At 31.4% G+C, this 19,870-nt stretch overlaps 1 protein-coding gene across 2 annotated transcripts; it reads left to right on the top strand.

The window, feature by feature from the left end:
* The first annotated feature begins 10,930 nt into the window (after positions 1 to 10,930).
* LOC134228741 (GTPase IMAP family member 9-like) lies at positions 10,931 to 15,502 on the top strand. Of its 2 annotated transcripts, none has more exons than XM_062710442.1 (3): positions 10,931 to 11,012; positions 14,223 to 14,414; positions 14,516 to 15,502. In XM_062710442.1, the coding sequence occupies exons 1-3, from the start codon at positions 10,943 to 10,945 to the stop codon at positions 15,082 to 15,084; spliced, it is 831 nt and encodes a 276-aa protein (XP_062566426.1). In that variant the 5' UTR covers positions 10,931 to 10,942; the 3' UTR covers positions 15,085 to 15,502. The 2 variants fall into 2 exon arrangements, with proteins under 2 accessions (XP_062566426.1, XP_062566424.1); XM_062710440.1 differs by having other exon boundaries at positions 14,220 to 14,414.
* The last annotated feature ends 4,368 nt before the right edge of the window (positions 15,503 to 19,870 follow it).

Below are 19,870 nucleotides of genomic sequence, written 5' to 3'. Positions count from 1 at the left end.
CATACTTACAAGAAATATGTGATAACAAATGCCATGGGTGTTTTGTACAACCTTAGTGTATTTGTTTTGAAAAAAAACTCTTCCTTAAATCAAAGTGAAATCATATCATTACCGTATCATTATACATGAGGCTATCTACATTGATTTTATATTGGCTTTACCATCATGACCATCGGAATTGAAATGGTGAATGCAGAGCAAGCACGGGCATAAGATTATAATGATTAAAGCAAATATATAATCATGCAATAAATAAATTTTTAATCTTTTTTAAAGCATATTAAATCAAAAAAATATATTGGAGATTTATGTTAAGGATGCTCTAAACACTGCACACAAAAGAGCTCTATTTTTTTTGGGTAGTTTTATGCAGTTATGGTGATATGGCCTTAGATGTAAGATTAAAGAAATTATTATTTACCCTTAATTACATATAGATTAAAATATTTTTAACATTTTCTAAGACCATGAGTAAGAAATTTTATTACTTTTTTTCATTAATTTTCCCAATATGCATATCTTTATATAATATATTTTTTCTCTAAGTCTAAAAACAATATTAGGTTAATGTTTAGAGCTTTCTTAAGTACGTTTGTATGCTGGTCTTCAGAATACGCAATTAGGCATGAAGGGTTATTTCCCTTGTCATTTCGATTACATGCAGAATGTAAACAAACCACCCTGCGACGGTACATATTGTTGTCATCGGCGATAATAAGAACAGACACGTGCCAAAAGAATTCAATCAATAATTGGCGGCTTGATCATGTTTGAAAACAAAAGTTCATGTTTTGCGTATACTGTTTTTTTTTTGTATAACAAGCCATAGATGAAAAAATGTCCTAGATTTAGTACTCAACATACTAAAATGCTAAATACATGTAATTTTTTCTTGGAGAGTGTTATTCTAAGTGTAAATTTGCTGCATTTGAAAATTCTTATCCTGTGTAAGATGTTACGTTTTCTTAGGTGCTAATTGGTAGGCGTATTACTAATAGCAATGCCAGACAAAAATTTTAAAATGAAAATTTAATTTTTTTATTCATGTTATTGTTGGTGCTTTTTACAGCCTATTTAAAAGTCAAAACAGAAAAAAAAAATTGAAACAACAATTTTTGACAAAATGACAGATGTTTTAGTACGGCACCCCTGTGAAATATGAAAAACAGATTAATTACAAAAACCAGCAAAACGCAACTCCACTCCAGTTGACTACTAAAAAAAAAAAAAATCAAATTTCTGCATTTAATAACTTCTAAGTCATAGATGTATGTCTCTACTAATAATTAAAACAAAAAAATAAAAATTACTCATCAATTATGGGACAGTCAATACAATGATAAATACGACGATTTCAATAAAGTGTAAAACAAAAAGAAACCAAATTTAAGCTTAAAATCATATTTTGAACTTCAGGTACTCTTTCACAGTATTAATAAGTTTTGTGTTATATTTCAACATGATCAATGTATAGAATGTGCCTTTATATCCATGAAATCTAATTAACATTTATCTTATGGCATATGAGCATGACATAGATAAGTCCAACGAGTTGTATTAATTACATCAAGTTTATGAGTTGATTTATAGGGTACGTTTTCCCTTCTAAATTAAAAGGTAACAAAATTTAAGAAGACTTTTAAAGCGATAAATGTCACAGTTACTTAATATTTGTTACAGTTACTTAATATTTGAATAACAAGGAACAAAAAAATGTTTATTAACCAAAAACACCACCCCAGCACTCCGAAGCTGAAACAATGTTAAAAATCAACATACCGAAATTCGAAATTTTAAGCTTTTTCACCAAGTTAAAAACTGTTTAGCATACTAGCTTATGGCTAACACCCCCTATTCATACATCAAATGAGATAACTGAACAATTCCAAGTCGATTATAAAACAAAATATTGTTGTTATTTAAATGATTCTATGCTGAAAATTAAAACAAAACAAGCAAATTCAAAGAATTGTGGTCCCCCTTTGTGGGTGAGATGTCAAATATGAACGCACATTCATTTGCCATTAAGAAATTATCAAAGTTGATTTTTTTTAAAGAAATAAGGTCAATCGTCAAGGAGTCGGAAATCATAGCATGCTTGGAAATGTCTTGTCATAGGTAATACACATGTCAAAAAAAAAAAGAAAGCCCTATCTCTTCTCAAAAGTTAAAAGGAACAAAATGCGTTTGTGAAAAATTGATGACCCCGTATGACAACAAAGCGAAGATAAAATTTTTTTTAAAATGTAAATTAAATATATTGGTACTCAAATTTTTAAAAGTAGGTCAAACTGCAAGGTTAAGGTAAAAGGGTCAAAGTTTTTGGTATCCAGTGAAAGGTCTTCTCACAAGAATTAGTTATGTGAAGTATGAAAGCCCTAGCCCTTACCATTCAAAAGTTATGGCCAAGATTAAATCTTTTAAAAAGTAGGTCAAACTCCAAGATCAAGGTCAAAGGGTGTAAGTGCTTGATATCAAATGAGAGGTCTTGTCACAAGTATTAAATATTTGAGGTATGAAAACCTCAGCCCTAACCCTTCACAAAAGTTATGGCCAAGGTTAATTTTTTTAAAAGTGGGCTAAACTCCAAGGTCAAGGTCAGAAGGTCAAAGTTCTTATCCCATGAAAAGAATTATATATATGAAGTATGAAAACCTTACCGTTTTAAAGTTATGGCCAAGGTTAATGTTTTTTCATAAGTACAGAAATCTCCAAGGTAAAGGTTAAAAGGTCAAAGTTCTTGATATCCAATTAAAGGTCTTGCCACAAATAATACATATTTGAAATATAAAAGTTCTAGTGTCTACCGTTTAAAAGTTATGCCCAAAATAAAAAAAATAAAATTTTTTGTGTAAAAGTGGATCAAACTCCAAGGTCAAGATCAAAAGGTCAAATTTGGTGGTACCCAAGGAAAGGCCTTTTCACAAGGAATATACATGTGAAATATGACAGTCATAGGTCTACTCAATCAAAAGTTATGGGCAAGATTAAAGTTTTTGTGATGGACGGACGGACAGACAGACAGACAGCTAGACTGACAGACAGACGAATGAGATTTAATGTCCCCTCGCTTTCGCGAAAGCGGAGGACAGTAAGCAAATGCAATCACTCAGAAAGAATGAAAATTAAGAAAACTGTATCCACTATGTCCAAAGAACTATAATGGTTTCAAAGAATTCTGAACAGAATTTTTAATGAAAACTTACAAAAAAATAGACTATCAGTTTTAGTAAGTCACTAAGAGTCATGTTTTAAAGCATTTCAAAATTTTTAGTCTAAAAATTCTTGTTTATTAATTATTTTATAAATACGGACATAAACAAGTACATAGAATTACTTATGACAATGTGCACATACTCACATCACTCGTATCTAGGAATTTTGTTTGAGAATTTTTAGATGATCAACTTATTTTTAAAGCTTTCAAAAAGATTATTTTCATAGATAGCCTTATAATTTACATAGTGTATATTTGTATTTCTTTAGTGGTACTGAAGGTATTTCCTAGCACTGACAGTCGTGATTTATTAAAAAGTATGTCTTCACGTGTGTAATACAGCAAAATATACATCGCAATACTTTCTACACATTGTTTGGGGCTTTAAACTTCATTAACAATTCTAATTTTGCCACGAAGATTTACAGACGAATTTCCTCTGCTCCAACTTCCGGTTAAGGGTACAGTCCCTGAAACGTTCTACTTTCCCATTTTTCCGTTCGCTCACCGTTCGTTCAGCGTTCGTTCACCGTTCGTTCAGCGTGCGTTCACCGTTCGCTCTTCGTTCACAGTATTGCGTTCACCGTTCACCGTGCGCTCGCGTTCACCGTTCACAAAACGTTCACCGTTCGCTCTTCGTTCCGTTTACTTTGCGTTCACCTTGCGTTCACCGTTCACTAATCGTTCAGTCCTCATTGTCATTCGGAACTCCGAAGTGAAAGGACTTATCTTTTTGATGGTAAGGATTTACATGTTTTTTAATTAAATAACTTAGATATCGTGTTTGAAGAATATTTATTTCATTGCAAAAATTTTCTATGATATTTATATTTCTGTAATTATAACTCAGATGTTACTTATTTCATGAATTTTCCCCGGAAAATAATTAATACATTAAGTACCCACATGTATGAAGAACGATGCTAAAATATTAAATTCAAAAAAGGGCAATGTATAAATGATGTATAATAATTAATCCAAGTCTTTTCAGGACAAGAATACATAAAAAAATATTTCTACAGTAACACTTATTTAAACTACGTGTAGGTTTGAGAATTATGAACAATACTGCAAATATTCAGTTAATTAAATGTCTTTAGAGTTAATTAAATTGGTGTGGTTATAAATTTTAGAAAAGACCAACTTTTTAAAATAGTCTAATATAAGAGAAGAAAAATTCCTTCCTTCACCGTACCTAAACATATGTTTAAAAATATGTTTTTTTGCTATTCAGTATAATTAAGATCCCCTCCCCCGGTGCCTTTTCTCCCGAAATAAAATTCTTATCGAGTTTTTCCAGTATATTTTAATTAATATTTAATTTTTATTGTAACACAAGAAAATCAGTCTTAAAACCAACATTAAACAGTCATTAAACAACAGTTTTTTAGTATAAACTTGTGCCGACGGTAGTATTTTAAAATGGCAGGGAATATTTTTCACATTCAATTTAAAGCTTAATCCTTCCAAGTATATATTGGAATTATTTTTTTTCTGTGGGAATGCAAAAATCAGATCTAGAATTGATAGGGAAAAATATTAAAATTTCTTGGAAAACTAAGTGACTCTTTGCCTTCGACATGTTCGGTGAAACGCGATTTCCACAAGTCCACTGTGTCGAATTATTCTGATCGACAGCACAAGCACGCTACTACAAATGTAGCACGGACTTCCTGTGAGCTGTGTGAGCTTGATGATGGAAAATAAAAGCCAATGATTACTGTCAAATGGATTTGTTAATCTAAAAAAAAAAGATTACCTTTATTGCTTGGAATATTTAGGAAAAATAATTAGAATCTTTATTTGATACAACATATATCTGAGAATCGAGAGGGTTATCTCTCTCTCTTACTTTCTCTCTCTCTCTCTCGTACATTTCTCTGTTCAATAAATACTTTGATAACATATTACTTATTTCTTTTGAAAATTTAATCTACACATGTATAAGAAATAATTTGAATGCCCCTTTCCAACATCTTGACCGAGTATAATCACGGCCGGGAAATGTCTACAAATACATGAAGAAGTTAGCTAAAATAATCGTCATAAAAGAATAAAAAGGCATATAAATATAGAATATTTTGTAGTAGAATTTAAATAAAACGAGAATATATATGCAGTACGATAACAGTCAATGTCAACAGATAATTGTGAATTAAAAAAAAAATCCGTTATTTTACTCAGAATCGCTTTGGCACGGAAATACATGTACGGCTGTTTCAACCCCGTATAATGTAATTAATTCATTCTATCAGTAGTACTTTTATCTTCAGAAGTCCACATTATTTTATTAGTGAAAAGAATAACCATAATTTTTTACTATATAAGTAGATTAATTTATTTTTTAAGTACACGCCAGGCACGTAGCATCGTTTTTGAAAGTGGGGGGGCCAACCATATAATTTTTTTACTTACCTGAAAAAAATTTTAAAAGAAAAAAAAAAAAAAAAAAAAAAAAAAGAGAAAATTGAAACTTTCCCAAACTCGAAAATCCTATTTCGTGGGGGGGGGGGGGGGGGGGGGGGGGGGGGGGGGGGGGGGGGGTACTGGCCAACTTTTTTCAAGTCGAACTTCCTTTCACTTCCAATTTTTTCCTATATTTCCTGCTTTGTATATACTGTGGTAAAAAGTGGGGGGGCCAACCATCTTTTCAATAGACATTTTCTATAGTAAAGGTAATGTTAGGGAAAAAAGTGGGGGGGCCAGGCCCCCCCTGGCCCCCCCGGATACTACGTGCCTGCACGCGGTAACAAATACACGTTTGACGGCGATTAAAATCATGTTATTAAAATGTCGATTTAAACATAGGTATGTGCAGAAAAAAATGTTTTTATTTATTTATTTATTAATTAATTATTTTATTTATTTATTTCAGAAGTAGTTTTATCTTCTAAAGTCTACATTACTTTATTAGTTAAAAGAATAAGCTTAATTATTTACTTTATAAGATTAATTTATTTTTTAACTACACGCGGAAACAAATACACGTTTGACGGCGATTAAAATCATGTTATTAAAATATGGATTAAAACATACGTATGTGTAGAATTTTTTTTTATTATTTATTTATCTATTTATTTCTCTTTTGTTTATCTATTGTTTATTTATATTTATTTTTGACATATGAATTATAGAATAAAAGAATAATTTCAATACAAGGAAAAGACCGAAGGCATTCCGAATAAATCGTTCATCTTGCGTTCACCGTTCGTTCACCGTTCACTTTGCGCTCGCGTTCGCGCTCCGTTCGCGTTCTGCGTTCACTCACCGTTCACCGTTCACACATCGTTCAGCAAGTTGCGTTCACCGTTCGCACATCGTTCACTCACCGTTCGCTCTGCGTTCGTTCACCGTTCGTTCAGCGTTCGTTCAGCGTTCGTTCACCGTTCAGGTGGGAAAGTAGAACGTTTCAGGGACTGTACATGAGATTATCGATTGTTTTCAAGTATATTATGTGGGTATACTTAAATGAAATCTTTTGATATCTGTAGTTTATACAATAAACCTTTGGAATATCACCCATTTTTTTCGCGTTTTCGATCGTTAAAGCTGAAAAGGGCAGTTGACAAAAATTCAATTGCGCTTACTAACAATGCCTTATGAGATTTTCCCGGTAAAATGTTGTTACACACTTAGTTCAAGGTCATAACGTTCAGAATATTCACCAATCAAAACATCGGAGAAGGTAGGGAAGGTGTCAAGAAGCGTAATGTTACATGATGTGCATCGGGGTTAAAATTCATTGTGTTTACAAACTTATGCTATTACAAATTACAAATGTGCAATATCAAATTTCCTGGCAAAGCCGAGGTTTGATGAAGGCAACAGTATCTCTCTCTTTTTACAGATCAAGACTTTTATTTTCATTGTGCATGATGTGTATCACATGAAATTTTTTTATCATTTGCTGATAAGTGTAAGCTTTTAGAAATAAGAATTCGATAGTATGGGTAGAAAAGACCAGAACTAGGGGGCGGAGGCGAAAAATATCATTTTACATGTAGATTTGATACTGAAAGGCAAATCCCGCGACAGGCTAGTAACATTTTGAAAATTCCAAAATACATGTATACTGTTATCGACTTAGCGCGAAATTCCTTTTGGTAATGGGTTAGCGGAAATCTACCGTTCAACAGACGAAGATTATTGGACTTACAAATCTCTGTTAATATTTTCTCATGGTAATTTGAAGTTTTATGTAATTGGCGATTAACAAGAAAATGATCCCCAACATATGAATTAGGGAGGGGACCGTCAGAGAAAGATTCACGTAAACTGACCTGAGTAATAAAGTCCAATAAGTTTCCAGTTCTTGCATTAAATTCACCTCATATAATTGTCTCTCCATCTTTTAAAAAGTTTGAAATTTCATTCTCAAGTTCTAGAAGGTTTTGTTCAGATGCCTTTTTTGTCAATGTACGGTTTCATGTAATAGAAACAGCAGTAAAGATGTTTATAAAGTGGTAGTCCTATTGCTTTATTAATTTTTAACCTAGCAGAAAATTCATTTTCTTTAACAATCTTGACAAAGTTGCTTACAAAGGGTTTCTAATACAATAATAATCCACCAGAACTTCTACCTCTTTTTAAAATTCTTTTAGAGCAAAACATAATAGGTTGCATGTATCCTGGGAGATATCCTCGAGATTCTTTGTTCATTGTTTCCACACAAAACAAACTAAATCATATTGCAAATGGAGTGATTCAAAAAATTCATCATCTAATTTGTTAGAATTTAACCCATGGACATTCCAAAATCCAATATTCAACATGAAAATAAGTACATAGCCTTTAAAAAACAACTAGTCTACAGTGAGCATTTACAATTAGGATGCAAAATTATAAAAATGGTACCATAGTACATTAATGTTTAGTACCATAGTGATTAATAGACAACAGTAATTGATAATTACACTTTATACTAACATGTAAATATCTTTAAAAAGAACATATATATATACAGATGCATGCTCATTCAAAAACCTTGAACAAGTAGCAATAAAATTTTATCTGCATGTAAATGATTCATTATTGAGATAAAATTCATCGTATGACAATCAATGCTAGCATTAAATTCTATTAATTATTCAGAATTGTAGTGTTACAACACGATGTGATGAGCATGTCCATGTTGTTTTAATAAAAGTGTTTAGTACTGAACGAGTTCCAACAGTCTTTGTATTACATCAGAAAGGTCTTGATGTCTTGCAGTCTTTCTGTTGTACGGTTGGTTCCACTTTGATTCTAGCCTGTTGCATGGTCTGATGCACGTATTAAATGCATTTCTATTTCCGTCATACTGGGGGCCATTAGTAGATGTTTCAGCTTTGTGACACGTAATTTTGTCATACTTTTAACCCCTTTCGATGGGCCGAGATTAGTAAATTTGCGAGCCCTATACTGGTTTGGTGTGAAGCGTCTGTCTTCTTGGGGGAATCCTCTTTGTACATTTTGTATGGTTTTAGAAATATTCTCTCATTCAAGTGGTGTTTTAGTGCTCTAGCTAAAGCTTTCCCATCATCGTTATTGAAGTGTATACCATCACCAGCACACAAAGACTCATTTTTCACATTAAGTTCTTCATCTCCTGAAATGCATTGGACATTCTCCATTTGTTTGATTAATTCCTGCAGTCTAACATTGAAAAGGCATACATTGTGATTGTATCTGCTTTCACCCAATCGTTGAAATAATGAGAAAACGTTGATTTCATCTGCTTTTCCATGTGCAATTTTTAAGAGTTGATGCATATCTGATAACACTTCTTCTGGATCTTTGTTTGAAATGTCATTATTACCGACTCCAAGAATTATATGGTTAGTTGGTGATAACGACAGGATGAATTCCTCTGCTCCTTGCTCTGATTCTTTCTTGGGCCTAAAACCTTCACATGAACATTCTGATTTCTGTAGATTATCTTCCCATCCAAGTAGTTTCCATGAGAATCCAGAACAATATCAATGTTTTTATTTCTGCTTCGGATTTTTAACAAGTATGCGGTTTTCAAATTTCTCACTGCCAATGTGATCAATGATAATTTGGAATCTGTTTTGAGTTGAGATTGCGATGTCTTCACTTTGAGATTCATGCACAATGGGGTTATCCCTTGGTTTTGCAGAGAAGATGGAACAATGATTTTCCTGTTCCTGACGAATTTTATTGTCTCTTTTCAATTTGTCAATTTCTTCAGTGTTCCAAACGTAACACACAGTTTCAGCTGAGCGATTTCTGTTTTTAACTTCCCAATCTCATTATAGTTTTCATTTTGAAGACCACCGCTGCGGTAATTCTTGCTCTCTAATTCAGACAAAATTTTGCACATCACCGACTCTATTTTTTGTAAACTTTTCTGGGGAGCTTCTACCTCTATTTTACATTTGCATCCAATCAAGTGTGTGTCTGTGGATGGATTAAAGGGTACTTGTTTGACCACTTTTTCAGCTATTTTTCCTTGTGTTTTGAACTCTTCTGTGTCGGAGTGAACGGTCTTCAGGTCTGTAATGCCGTCATACAATGTAAGCTGGTTTTCAGACATGACAATTGCTTCAGAATGTTCGGGTATTAAACTTTCAGCTGCATTTATTATTTCCAGAAGATAAAAATAACTCATTTCCTCCCCATGATGGACAGTGAAGACCTTTTGCCGTGATTACATGTGTATTGATGTAGATGTTGATGGTTATAATTTTTTGTTCCTCATCAGTTTCACAGTCAGACAACTTATTGTTCTTTCACGTGAACTGAATCGAGATTTTCTCACTTTTGCCATCAAAAGGTTTATCTAACCATAAACAGTTCAAATCGTTGTTTAGGCATCTCTTATATCTGTAAGAAATGGCTTTGATCCACAAGTCTTTCGTCCGAATTTACTCTGTAGCTTATCATATACGCCTGTGGTTCGTCAATTCTTTCAATACTAGATATTTAGAACGCTGATGCGCTCAGAAGAATCCATGCAAACAGTGTGGGAATGATTCTTAAATAAACAAGGTGGCGTAAATCTGAATCTGTAGTTCTGTCAAATGCACATATCTCTCAGAATTTTAATTGCAATGTTTATTTTTTGTTGTTCAATGGAGCTAAAAATGTATAGGTGCTCCGCAATAGGATGTGTAAACAATTTCATATCCCCTACATTTCTTGTGTCAAATATCCCCATTAGTATTTGATCAATGTATAATACTTAGATATCTATAAAATTCACAAACTTTCTTTCCATTGAAATAAATGTAAAGAAGTATAACAACCTTTCAAGCAAGCCTACCTAAGCAACACTACCAACCCTCCAAACAAGCCTCCATTTTATTTCTTTATATGGATCAGTTTTGCTTGTCCCTCACAAAGTAATGCCTTGATAAACTCATACAAAAAAATGTGTTTTGCATCCTTACCTATTAAACAACAGGCATTATTCATTTTCACCGCCTAGAGAATTTCAAAGGGAAGGGAGATCAATCTCAATTACTGTTTTATTAGTGTAAAAAACGATTGAACTAAACTTTTTTTCTCTTTAGTACATGCAACCCTGTCATGCCAATGACCTGAACAAGGTGCAAAATTAATAAGGAATCGAGGACCCTCTGATTACAAATAATAAAGTAATCCGAGATATATGTTTGTAACCTAAAACCATGTGTAATATGAAAGAGTATAAATCTCATAATCATGAAACATTCAATAGGTTAAGTAAAAAAGCGTTTTACTTGCAGATAAATCCAGCTGTGTATGAAGTCATCACTTTTGCTAATGGCAAAATTCTACACGAAGCTACGTTCGTGTAGATCGCAAAGTACCCGTAAGTGCAAACATTTTAAGTATGTTTTCTTATTTGCTGTTTATTTCAATCACATCGGGTGTTATAAATCTTAAAAAATGTAATAATAGTATTAATAACTTCTTATGTCAGAATATTTGTTGATATGATCATGATGATACAACATCTTTTTTTTATTCAGCGTTAAATACTGTGACTTCGACTCTCAATCATGTATTACCGAATAAAAGGAAAAGAATCCCTCTTTGATAATTAAATTCACTACGTTTTTGGTAAAGACCAAACAACATTTAACTCTTTGTATTTAAAGCATTTATATTACAAGTACCTGGGCAACCTTAAATTGCTAAAACAAAAAGGTGATCTGTTAAGGCGTACGTGTAATTCTAATGTACAACGTACAGGTATATGCACACGTTCACGTCGGTCTCCAAAATCTCCCTATATCATTATCAAATAGTAAAGGTACTTGGACACAGATTTGAAGTAACTATTTTCTGAACAATATCACGAATAATATATTTTAATAGCATTTTACACAAAAATTAATTAAAAATCTTATTTCATTTAAAAGTTATTAAAACTTCAAATATTTTGGCGGGTTTGATAAAGTGGTAATTTTGTTGTGTATTAATGAGAAATATTGAAACTTTTAAAATCATTAAAACGTTTTTGATTTTATGATAAATTGAATCTCTTAAAGAAAGGTTCAATAAAAATGTCATGAAGGAAAACGTAATTAACATAGGCTCTTGAAAATTAAAACTTAAGAATTTGAGAATATATCCATTATTTTTGCTATGTTTTCATATTCATCCTTTGCGGCTGTCATATTTTGTAATACTCTATAAATACAGGCATTTTTGGCAGTTTGAGATGCCCCCTCTGGTAAGAAGAGGGTAGAATTTGTGTTTCTTACACACATTTATATTGTATAATATACTAGGGTTATCCCGTTAAATCGTGGACAAGTTGTCTAGTTTGAAAAATAATCATCACTATGTTCTGAAAGTTTCACTACTTTCTAGTACATATATTATAAATATACATAGGAAATTTCAAATAGATATATGCTTAAATAAATAAATATTTTATGTTATGTACTGTAGCGCCCGACAGCGCAGGGATGATAACGTCGACATGTCTAAAACCGCGTCACGCTCCATGTTTGCTAAAATAAAGTTGGATAAGCCCCACTTAAATTTAGAAATTTTATTGATTTACATACGTGAGTGTTTATTACCAGTTAAGGAACCATTGTGGCACTCTCATGCCATCTTCTGAATATTTATGAGCAAGTAACGGACAGTATTCTCACCATCAGTCAACTAAGTGAGAATCTCATATCGACGGTCGATAGTGACAGCGTTTTTTACTATTACAATGGCAGTCTGTCCGCATGTTTTGTACTGTCTGGGGACTCAATCAAGAAGACTTCGCTGAGGAAACGTCCATTTTATTTGTATACAAAAATCTGGTGTTATTTTTCATATTGTTGTTCTTCCGTATCCATTTAAAGTCTTTTTAAGTGTCATTAAAACATCTTAATCTAACTGAACTGCTCTCCGGTGCGCCGTAACATCATGAAACGTCGCCATTTTCCGTGTATTGTGTATCCAACTTTTCCATATCAAATGCTCTGGAAACAAAATTTAACCAAATGCCTTGAAATTTTCTAAATGACGATAGAATTGATTAAAGAATCGAATTAGGATAATTTTCATCCTAATCTTATGTATTGAAAACTTTTTTTTACGAATCGTAGGACCGTACCCTGTGCACCTTCAAGCAGAATAAAATCGTTATATATATATATATATATATATATATATATATATATATATATATATATATATATATATATATATATATATATATATATATATATATATATATATATATATATATATATATATATATATATATATATATATATATATATATATATATATATATATATATATATATATATATATATATATATATATATATATATATATATATATATATATATATATATATATATATATATATATATATATATATATATATATATATATATATATATATATATATATATATATATATATATATATATATATATATATATATATATATATATATATATATATATATATATATATATATATATATATATATATATATATATATATATATATATATATATATATATATATATATATATATATATATATATATATATATATATATATATATATATATATATATATATATATATATATATATATATATATATATATATATATATATATATATATATATATATATATATATATATATATATATATATATATATATATATATATATATATATATATATAAAGCACTAAAAAACCAACAACACTGTATATCCTAAATGTCGGATCTACCAAGTAGATACAAGGTCACGGATGGAAATTTATATAAAGCACTAAAAATGACCAACGACACGAACAATAAAAATTGTCAAATTTTCGGGACGCCCTGTCCCTTCCTCAGGACAAAGAAAAAAGTTAAAAAGTCATAAGAACAAAGGAAAAAGAGAAACAAAAACAACTAGCACTACTACTAAACTACTAAACACTAGATATTTACATACTTAATTACATGATGAATTGGAAATTTTTAAGAACACTAATAAAGAAAGAAATCCGGACCGCTATGAAATGCGTCCGGTCTATCGGGTATACTCGAGTATATATATATATATATATATATATATATATATATATATATATATATATATATATATATATATATATTATCAAAACATTATGATACACTTAAATATGATGAATAAACATTTACTGAAAATTTCAGCTTAGTGCGCCCATTACTTTTCAAGAAAAACACTTTGTCCACGATTTTACGGGACAACCCTCGTAGTATTACTGATCTAATATCATAGTTTGAACAAAAAGTCTATTCTAGCATTTGTATTATTTGCTTCAAAGTGCTAAAAATTGGCATTCTTCTATATAATCCTATAGTAAATGTACCTGTATTTCGAGACGGTCCCTCAAAAATATATGGACGGTAGATTTTCCTTAAACTTGTACATGAACACTAAAGTAAATGTAAGTTATATATGGTATAAAAATGAAGAGTTTCATTATTATAGTTTTCACACACTAAAGCCTCAGTCGGCCCCCTTAAATAATAAGATAATTAAAGGCTTTAGAGATGACAAAAAGATGGATCTTTTAGCAGGGCAACAATGCCTCCCTATAGAAGTTTTATTCCTTGGAGAATGTGGTGCTGGAAAAAGTTCTACAATAAACAACATTCTGGGAATGAAAGCAAGTAAAGAAGGCAAAACGTTTTGTCGTGACGGGATGACAAAGGATATAATTCCTTGTTATGGAAAATGCCCACCAGGTCTCATGCCAGTACATGCATCAGGTAGTATCGGAGAGAGAGAGAGAGAGAGAGAGAGAGAGAGAGAGAGAGAGAGAGAGAGAGAATTATTCCAAACTTAAATAAAAGTATGTTGATTTTTTTAGACGCAGATCAGAAAAGAAATAATCCAGAAAACGATAACTACAAGGAAGGTAAAGAAGAGTCTTCTGTGAATAAAAACTCAATCATTCTATATGACACACCAGTTTTTTGCAAAGTTCTTCCTTTAATTCAAAAAGAAAGGAAAAAGTTCCACGCTGTAGCTCTTGTGTTTCCAATGACAAGATATACAGAAGACAGAAAAAAATTTTTACAAAATGTTTACGACGCTTTTGGTCAGAAGCTTTTTAAACATGTCATCATAATTTTCACAAAACCCGAAGATCTTGAGAAAGATGTAGAAGATGAGATTGCTGATGTTGCAAATGAAGACAAATTATTCGAAAAATATTTATCGGAATCAGGAAACAGATACATTGTGTGGTTTAGAGATCAAGACAAAAGAAAGGAATTGCTAGAGGATTTTTATAAGAAATTGAAAGATGTGCTCAGTCAGGAAAACAGACTAATAACCACGAAAAAAAAATCTCGCGTGTGTTTATTTGTAGTTACCTGTACTCTTTCACTTCTTTTTTCTTGTTCTATCTTTCTTTTGTTATATTTCTATATGTAATGGATATATTATTTCTTTGCTTTCTCAGACATTACCACTTCCTTTTTTTGAGCTTGAATTGAGGTGTAATACTGCTGGAAAAAAGGCAAAACTATTTGGTCAGGAATAGGAAATTTTGAACGCTTCAATCAGAAATATTAGTTCTTAAACATTGTATTGTAAAGAAAAATTTTTCATAGTTTCTTGTCATCTGTTTTACAATGATTTTTTTTATCGTAGGTTTATTGATGTGACAAATCAGTTATGATATATATTATGACCCGGTCCAAACAAGACAGAATGTACTTTTCTCATGTAAATTTATAATACAGTGTATTAACCTCTTTGCTCTGATAAAATAATGTGATTTATTCCAAAAATATATTTACATGTGCTTTTTAAGGAATGAATCTAATTCATGGCAAACGTATTCGAGTATTACCTGGTTTGGGTCAGTTTACAATTTATAATCCGCGAAGCGGGGCCATGGATTGGAGTCATTTATTAAACATGTGTAATTTATTTTAAAATCATTAAACAACTGTGGGTGTAAATTTCGTTGCTTTTTATTTGTTCAAATTTGCCATTTAATAATTCAACCGTAGTAACAGAAGTGATGAAAAGCAACGGGAGGTAATAACTGATGCATAGACTTAGCAACCATGGTATATTTGTTTACATGTAATTAGATCGAGTCACTGTCTGAGGTTTATTGATTGAATGATTGAATATTGTTTAACGTCCCTCTCCAGAATATTTCACTGATATGGAGACATCACCATTGCCGGTGAAGGGCTGCAAATTTAGGCCTATGCTCGGCACTCAGGGCCTTTGAGCAGGGAGGGATCTTTATCGTGCCACACCTGCTGTGACATTGGGCCTCGGTTTATACGGTCTCATCCGAAGGACCGCCCCATTTAGTCGCCTTTTACGACAAGCAAGGGGGTACTAAGGACCTATTCTAACCCGGATCCCCGCGGGGCCTGTCTGAGGTTTAAAGTACATTTATTAAATTTGTTATTTTCCATGAAATCTGAGGATTAATTGCATGGGAATAGATGATTCAGTTTGTTGTCAAGGGGATGTGTACCCAAGCCAAACCAGGTTATACACAATACATGTAATTGCGTTCCTTTGGATATTAACCAACCATAGGCTAAAATATAAACAAAATTAAAGAAGAAGTATAATTTAATACAAGTCTTGTCTTGTAATTAACTTAAGAATGAAAATGATGTGAAAAATGAAATGTATCCTGAATCATTGGAATTCTATGCATAAAAACTATATAACTCATTTTTCTCACATGCATTTCTAAATTCGAATTGTGACGTCATAAATATGTGTATTTTCACGTAATACTATTTTCTTAAAATGTTGTAGAAGACACTAATTTTCAATGAAATTTTCTTTCAGAAAAAATGTTCAAAGGCATCACCAACAAAATTTTTGAGATATGTGATTTTTTTATTGTATTTTGCACAACGTATCAAAAAATTAAAGTAGGGGAAAGCTGTGGACACTATTTGCTAAAGGAAAATTCCCCTTGAAATCGGTCATTTTGATACTCTTTCTGTTTGAAATAGAGAAATGAATCAATTTAATAATGATATATTCCAAAATGGTAAAACTCAAGAATTCTAAAGGGTGTTAAGAAACTTCGTTCCACAAATTTCTTTTATTTTCGAAAAGAAATGAAATGAGTGGATATTTACAATTTGTAATATTTCATGTTTACAGAGTCCATTATTGCTGCCAATAAGGTTTTGAATATCTTTTGTTAGATTAATAGGGAGAGGGCATGTATTAAAACAGATGATAACTTTTCAGAAAAAAATTGGGATGACGCATATTTGTGACATATATTATGCACAGATGTCAATAAATCCTTTCAGAATACTTTTCTTTCTTTCCTAACGTTAGCACAGTGACTATGCAAAAATTATCAAATTTGTGAAAAATTTCAAAATGACAAACCTATTTTTTTAAAATGATCTATCATTCCTTTACCTACGATCATCAGCTTGTCTGATGCCAGATAAGCTATGAAGAAACAAAAGTAAATTATCCTTTATTCTCAGTCAAAATGACCAACATTTTTATCATAAGAGTGCTTTAAAGATGTTCTACATATTTTCATTTAGAAGAAATATTCTATAATTTTTCGCTAGAAATGAATTGCTATAAATCTATAGCACATTCTTTTGATTTTGTCAGACTTAACAAATCATCTCTTTCTTTAAGCACTACTTCGAAATTTTTGAAAGTTGTTCATTATGGAACGAAGACAGAAAAGATTTTTTTACAAAATGTTTACAACGCTTTTGGTCAGAAGCTTTTTAAACGTGTCACCATAATTTTCACAAAACCCGAAGATCTTGAGAAATTTGAGGGAGATAGGATTGCTTATGTTGCAAATGAAGACAAATTATTCGAAAAATATTTACCGGAATCAGGAAACAGATACATTGTGTGGTTTAGATATCCAGATAAAAAATGATTTGCGGGAGGCTTTTTATGAGAAGTTGAAAAACGTGCGCTGTCAAGAAATTAGACCAATAATCACCAAAGGAAATCTCGAATGCGGGTACGGGGGTTATTTTTTTTTTAAATTTATTTCTATAGCATTCATTCTTTTGATATGTTTCCCATGTCAAATTTGCAGCTTATATTGCTTTAATTAATAGTTGTGATTAAACCTTATCTTTAAACGTAAGGATGTGTGTTACACACAAATAAACCCTTATTGAACCTACATCAAAAGAACAACCATCAAATTCTAACAAAATATTTAATAAGTCAAAGGACGAATAAACAGAAAGAAACACGCACGCTAACCCTCGATTCCCGCCTACATTTTGGAACCATCTAATTCAATATGAATAGCAATTTGGTAATAAAATCTTTGTTTAATACAAAGAACAGTTCAATGGTAATTGATAAATTGTCTTAATACCAGCCCTAAACAGTAAATTTTCCATAATTCCAGCTCTTGAAAAAAAGGGGGTAGACGATATTTTTCATTGAAATCGGAGTTTCAAGGATAACTGTATTTTGATATACTCTAGGATATGATTAAATGTTCCTTATATATTTTCTTATGTTTTAGGCAAATATATAAAACATAAATATTTCAATGAAATATAATGTTTCAGTTGTATATCGCTTAAAAATTGGTGGAAAATAAGTATTTTTATCGTTTTTTGTCAATAAACATACGTCCCCCCCCCCCGTGTCACACAAAAAGCTATGGTATGAATTTGTGAAATACGACTCCATATTACCTGTTAAAGGGAATTTTTGTGACACGGGGGGGGGGGGGGGGAAGATGTTTTAAAAATATTTTCCGTTTTCCGTTGATTTCTATAGTGAAAAACACAAGTTTTACCAAAATTTTAGAGTTATCTCTCTTTGTTTTCCCAAATAAATAATGTTTTACGAAAATTTATATAATTATATATAAAAAATATTGAAAATTCATCAAATATGTTAACATTTAAAAATTGACTTGGAGGTAGGCGGGAGAACAATGCTATCGTTCGCAGTTCTTTCAACAAAGAACATTACCTATTTTCATTGGAGGAGACATCATCATAGCACAAGTTTAGAAAAGCTGATAATTCTTTGACTTTTTTTTCTCTCCTTAGACTTGGAAAATTAAAAAGACTTGAAAACATTACTTAATACTTCAATAGTTATAAATATGGAAAAATCACACTAGTACATCTTTAAAATTGAAAAAAAAATTCAGAATATGTTAGCTCAAAGTAAAATTGATTAAATAAACTTGGGAAAAATATAGCAAACCAGGTAAAGAACTTTATTCGGTAATAACCAATATTTGCCCCCCAAATCAAACTTTGATGGAGGTATATTTTAATTAAGTTCTTAAACAAGGGAGTATATGCTGACTTCGAAGCACTGAATATTTTCCTAAGTAATGACGTCATATGTACGTAATGACGTCACAAACATGACGTAAATTTCAGTTTTTTATGAATTCTACAGAAAAATGTACATATTTCGTCGATATTTTGAGTAAAAGTCACCGAGCGCATGTGTGTTCAGGATCAATATTTTGATATAATGTGAAGAATGATAATATCAATGAAATATGTAAATATTAATCCTGAACAAACATGTGCTCTATAAATTTAAAAGCTAAAACTTGAAATTTTGTCCCTTTTGTCCTCTTTCTGAAAAAATTTCTAAAATTGGACTAGTTTGTGATGTCATAAAAACAAAAATTGTGAATAAACTGCTTTGAAACTATAATATGTTCTGTTAATTTATATTTCTCATACAATTTATTGAATTCAGCACATTTCATGAAGTTTTCAAAATGTAACTTTTGTGGGGGCAAGTATATGCAATATACCGCATATAGTTCTTTTATGGAGATAAGCAAAATCGAAAAAAATCAGCTTTCTTATTTTTCTGAGTTTTTTATCATTTGTTTTTCTTCTTAAAATTCACCGCCCCGAGGGGATCCGGGTTAGAGTAGGTCCTCGGTACCCCCTTACTCGTCGTAAAAGGCGACTAAAAGGGGCAGTCCTTCGGATGAGACCGTATAAGCCGATGCCCTGTGTCACAGCAGGTGTAGCACGATAAAGATCCCTCCCTGCTCAAAGACCGTAAGTGCCGAGCTTAGGCCTTAATTTCAGGCCTTTACCGGCAATGGTGACGTCTCCATATATCAGTGAAATATTCTGTAGAGGAACGTTAAACATTATACAATCAATCAGTCTTAAATTCACCCGTCTTCCAACAGGGCAGATAAGAACCAAAGGTATTTAGGGGGTTCACT

This window comes from Saccostrea cucullata, unplaced genomic scaffold (genome assembly GCF_032062105.1).
Source record: "Saccostrea cucullata isolate Sc308-1 unplaced genomic scaffold, CSIRO_AGI_Scuc_v1 ctg5163, whole genome shotgun sequence".
Lineage (NCBI taxonomy): Eukaryota > Metazoa > Mollusca > Bivalvia > Ostreida > Ostreidae > Saccostrea > Saccostrea cuccullata.
Note: the sequence above shows the minus strand (reverse complement) of the source record. Positions and strands in the feature narration are given on the sequence as shown.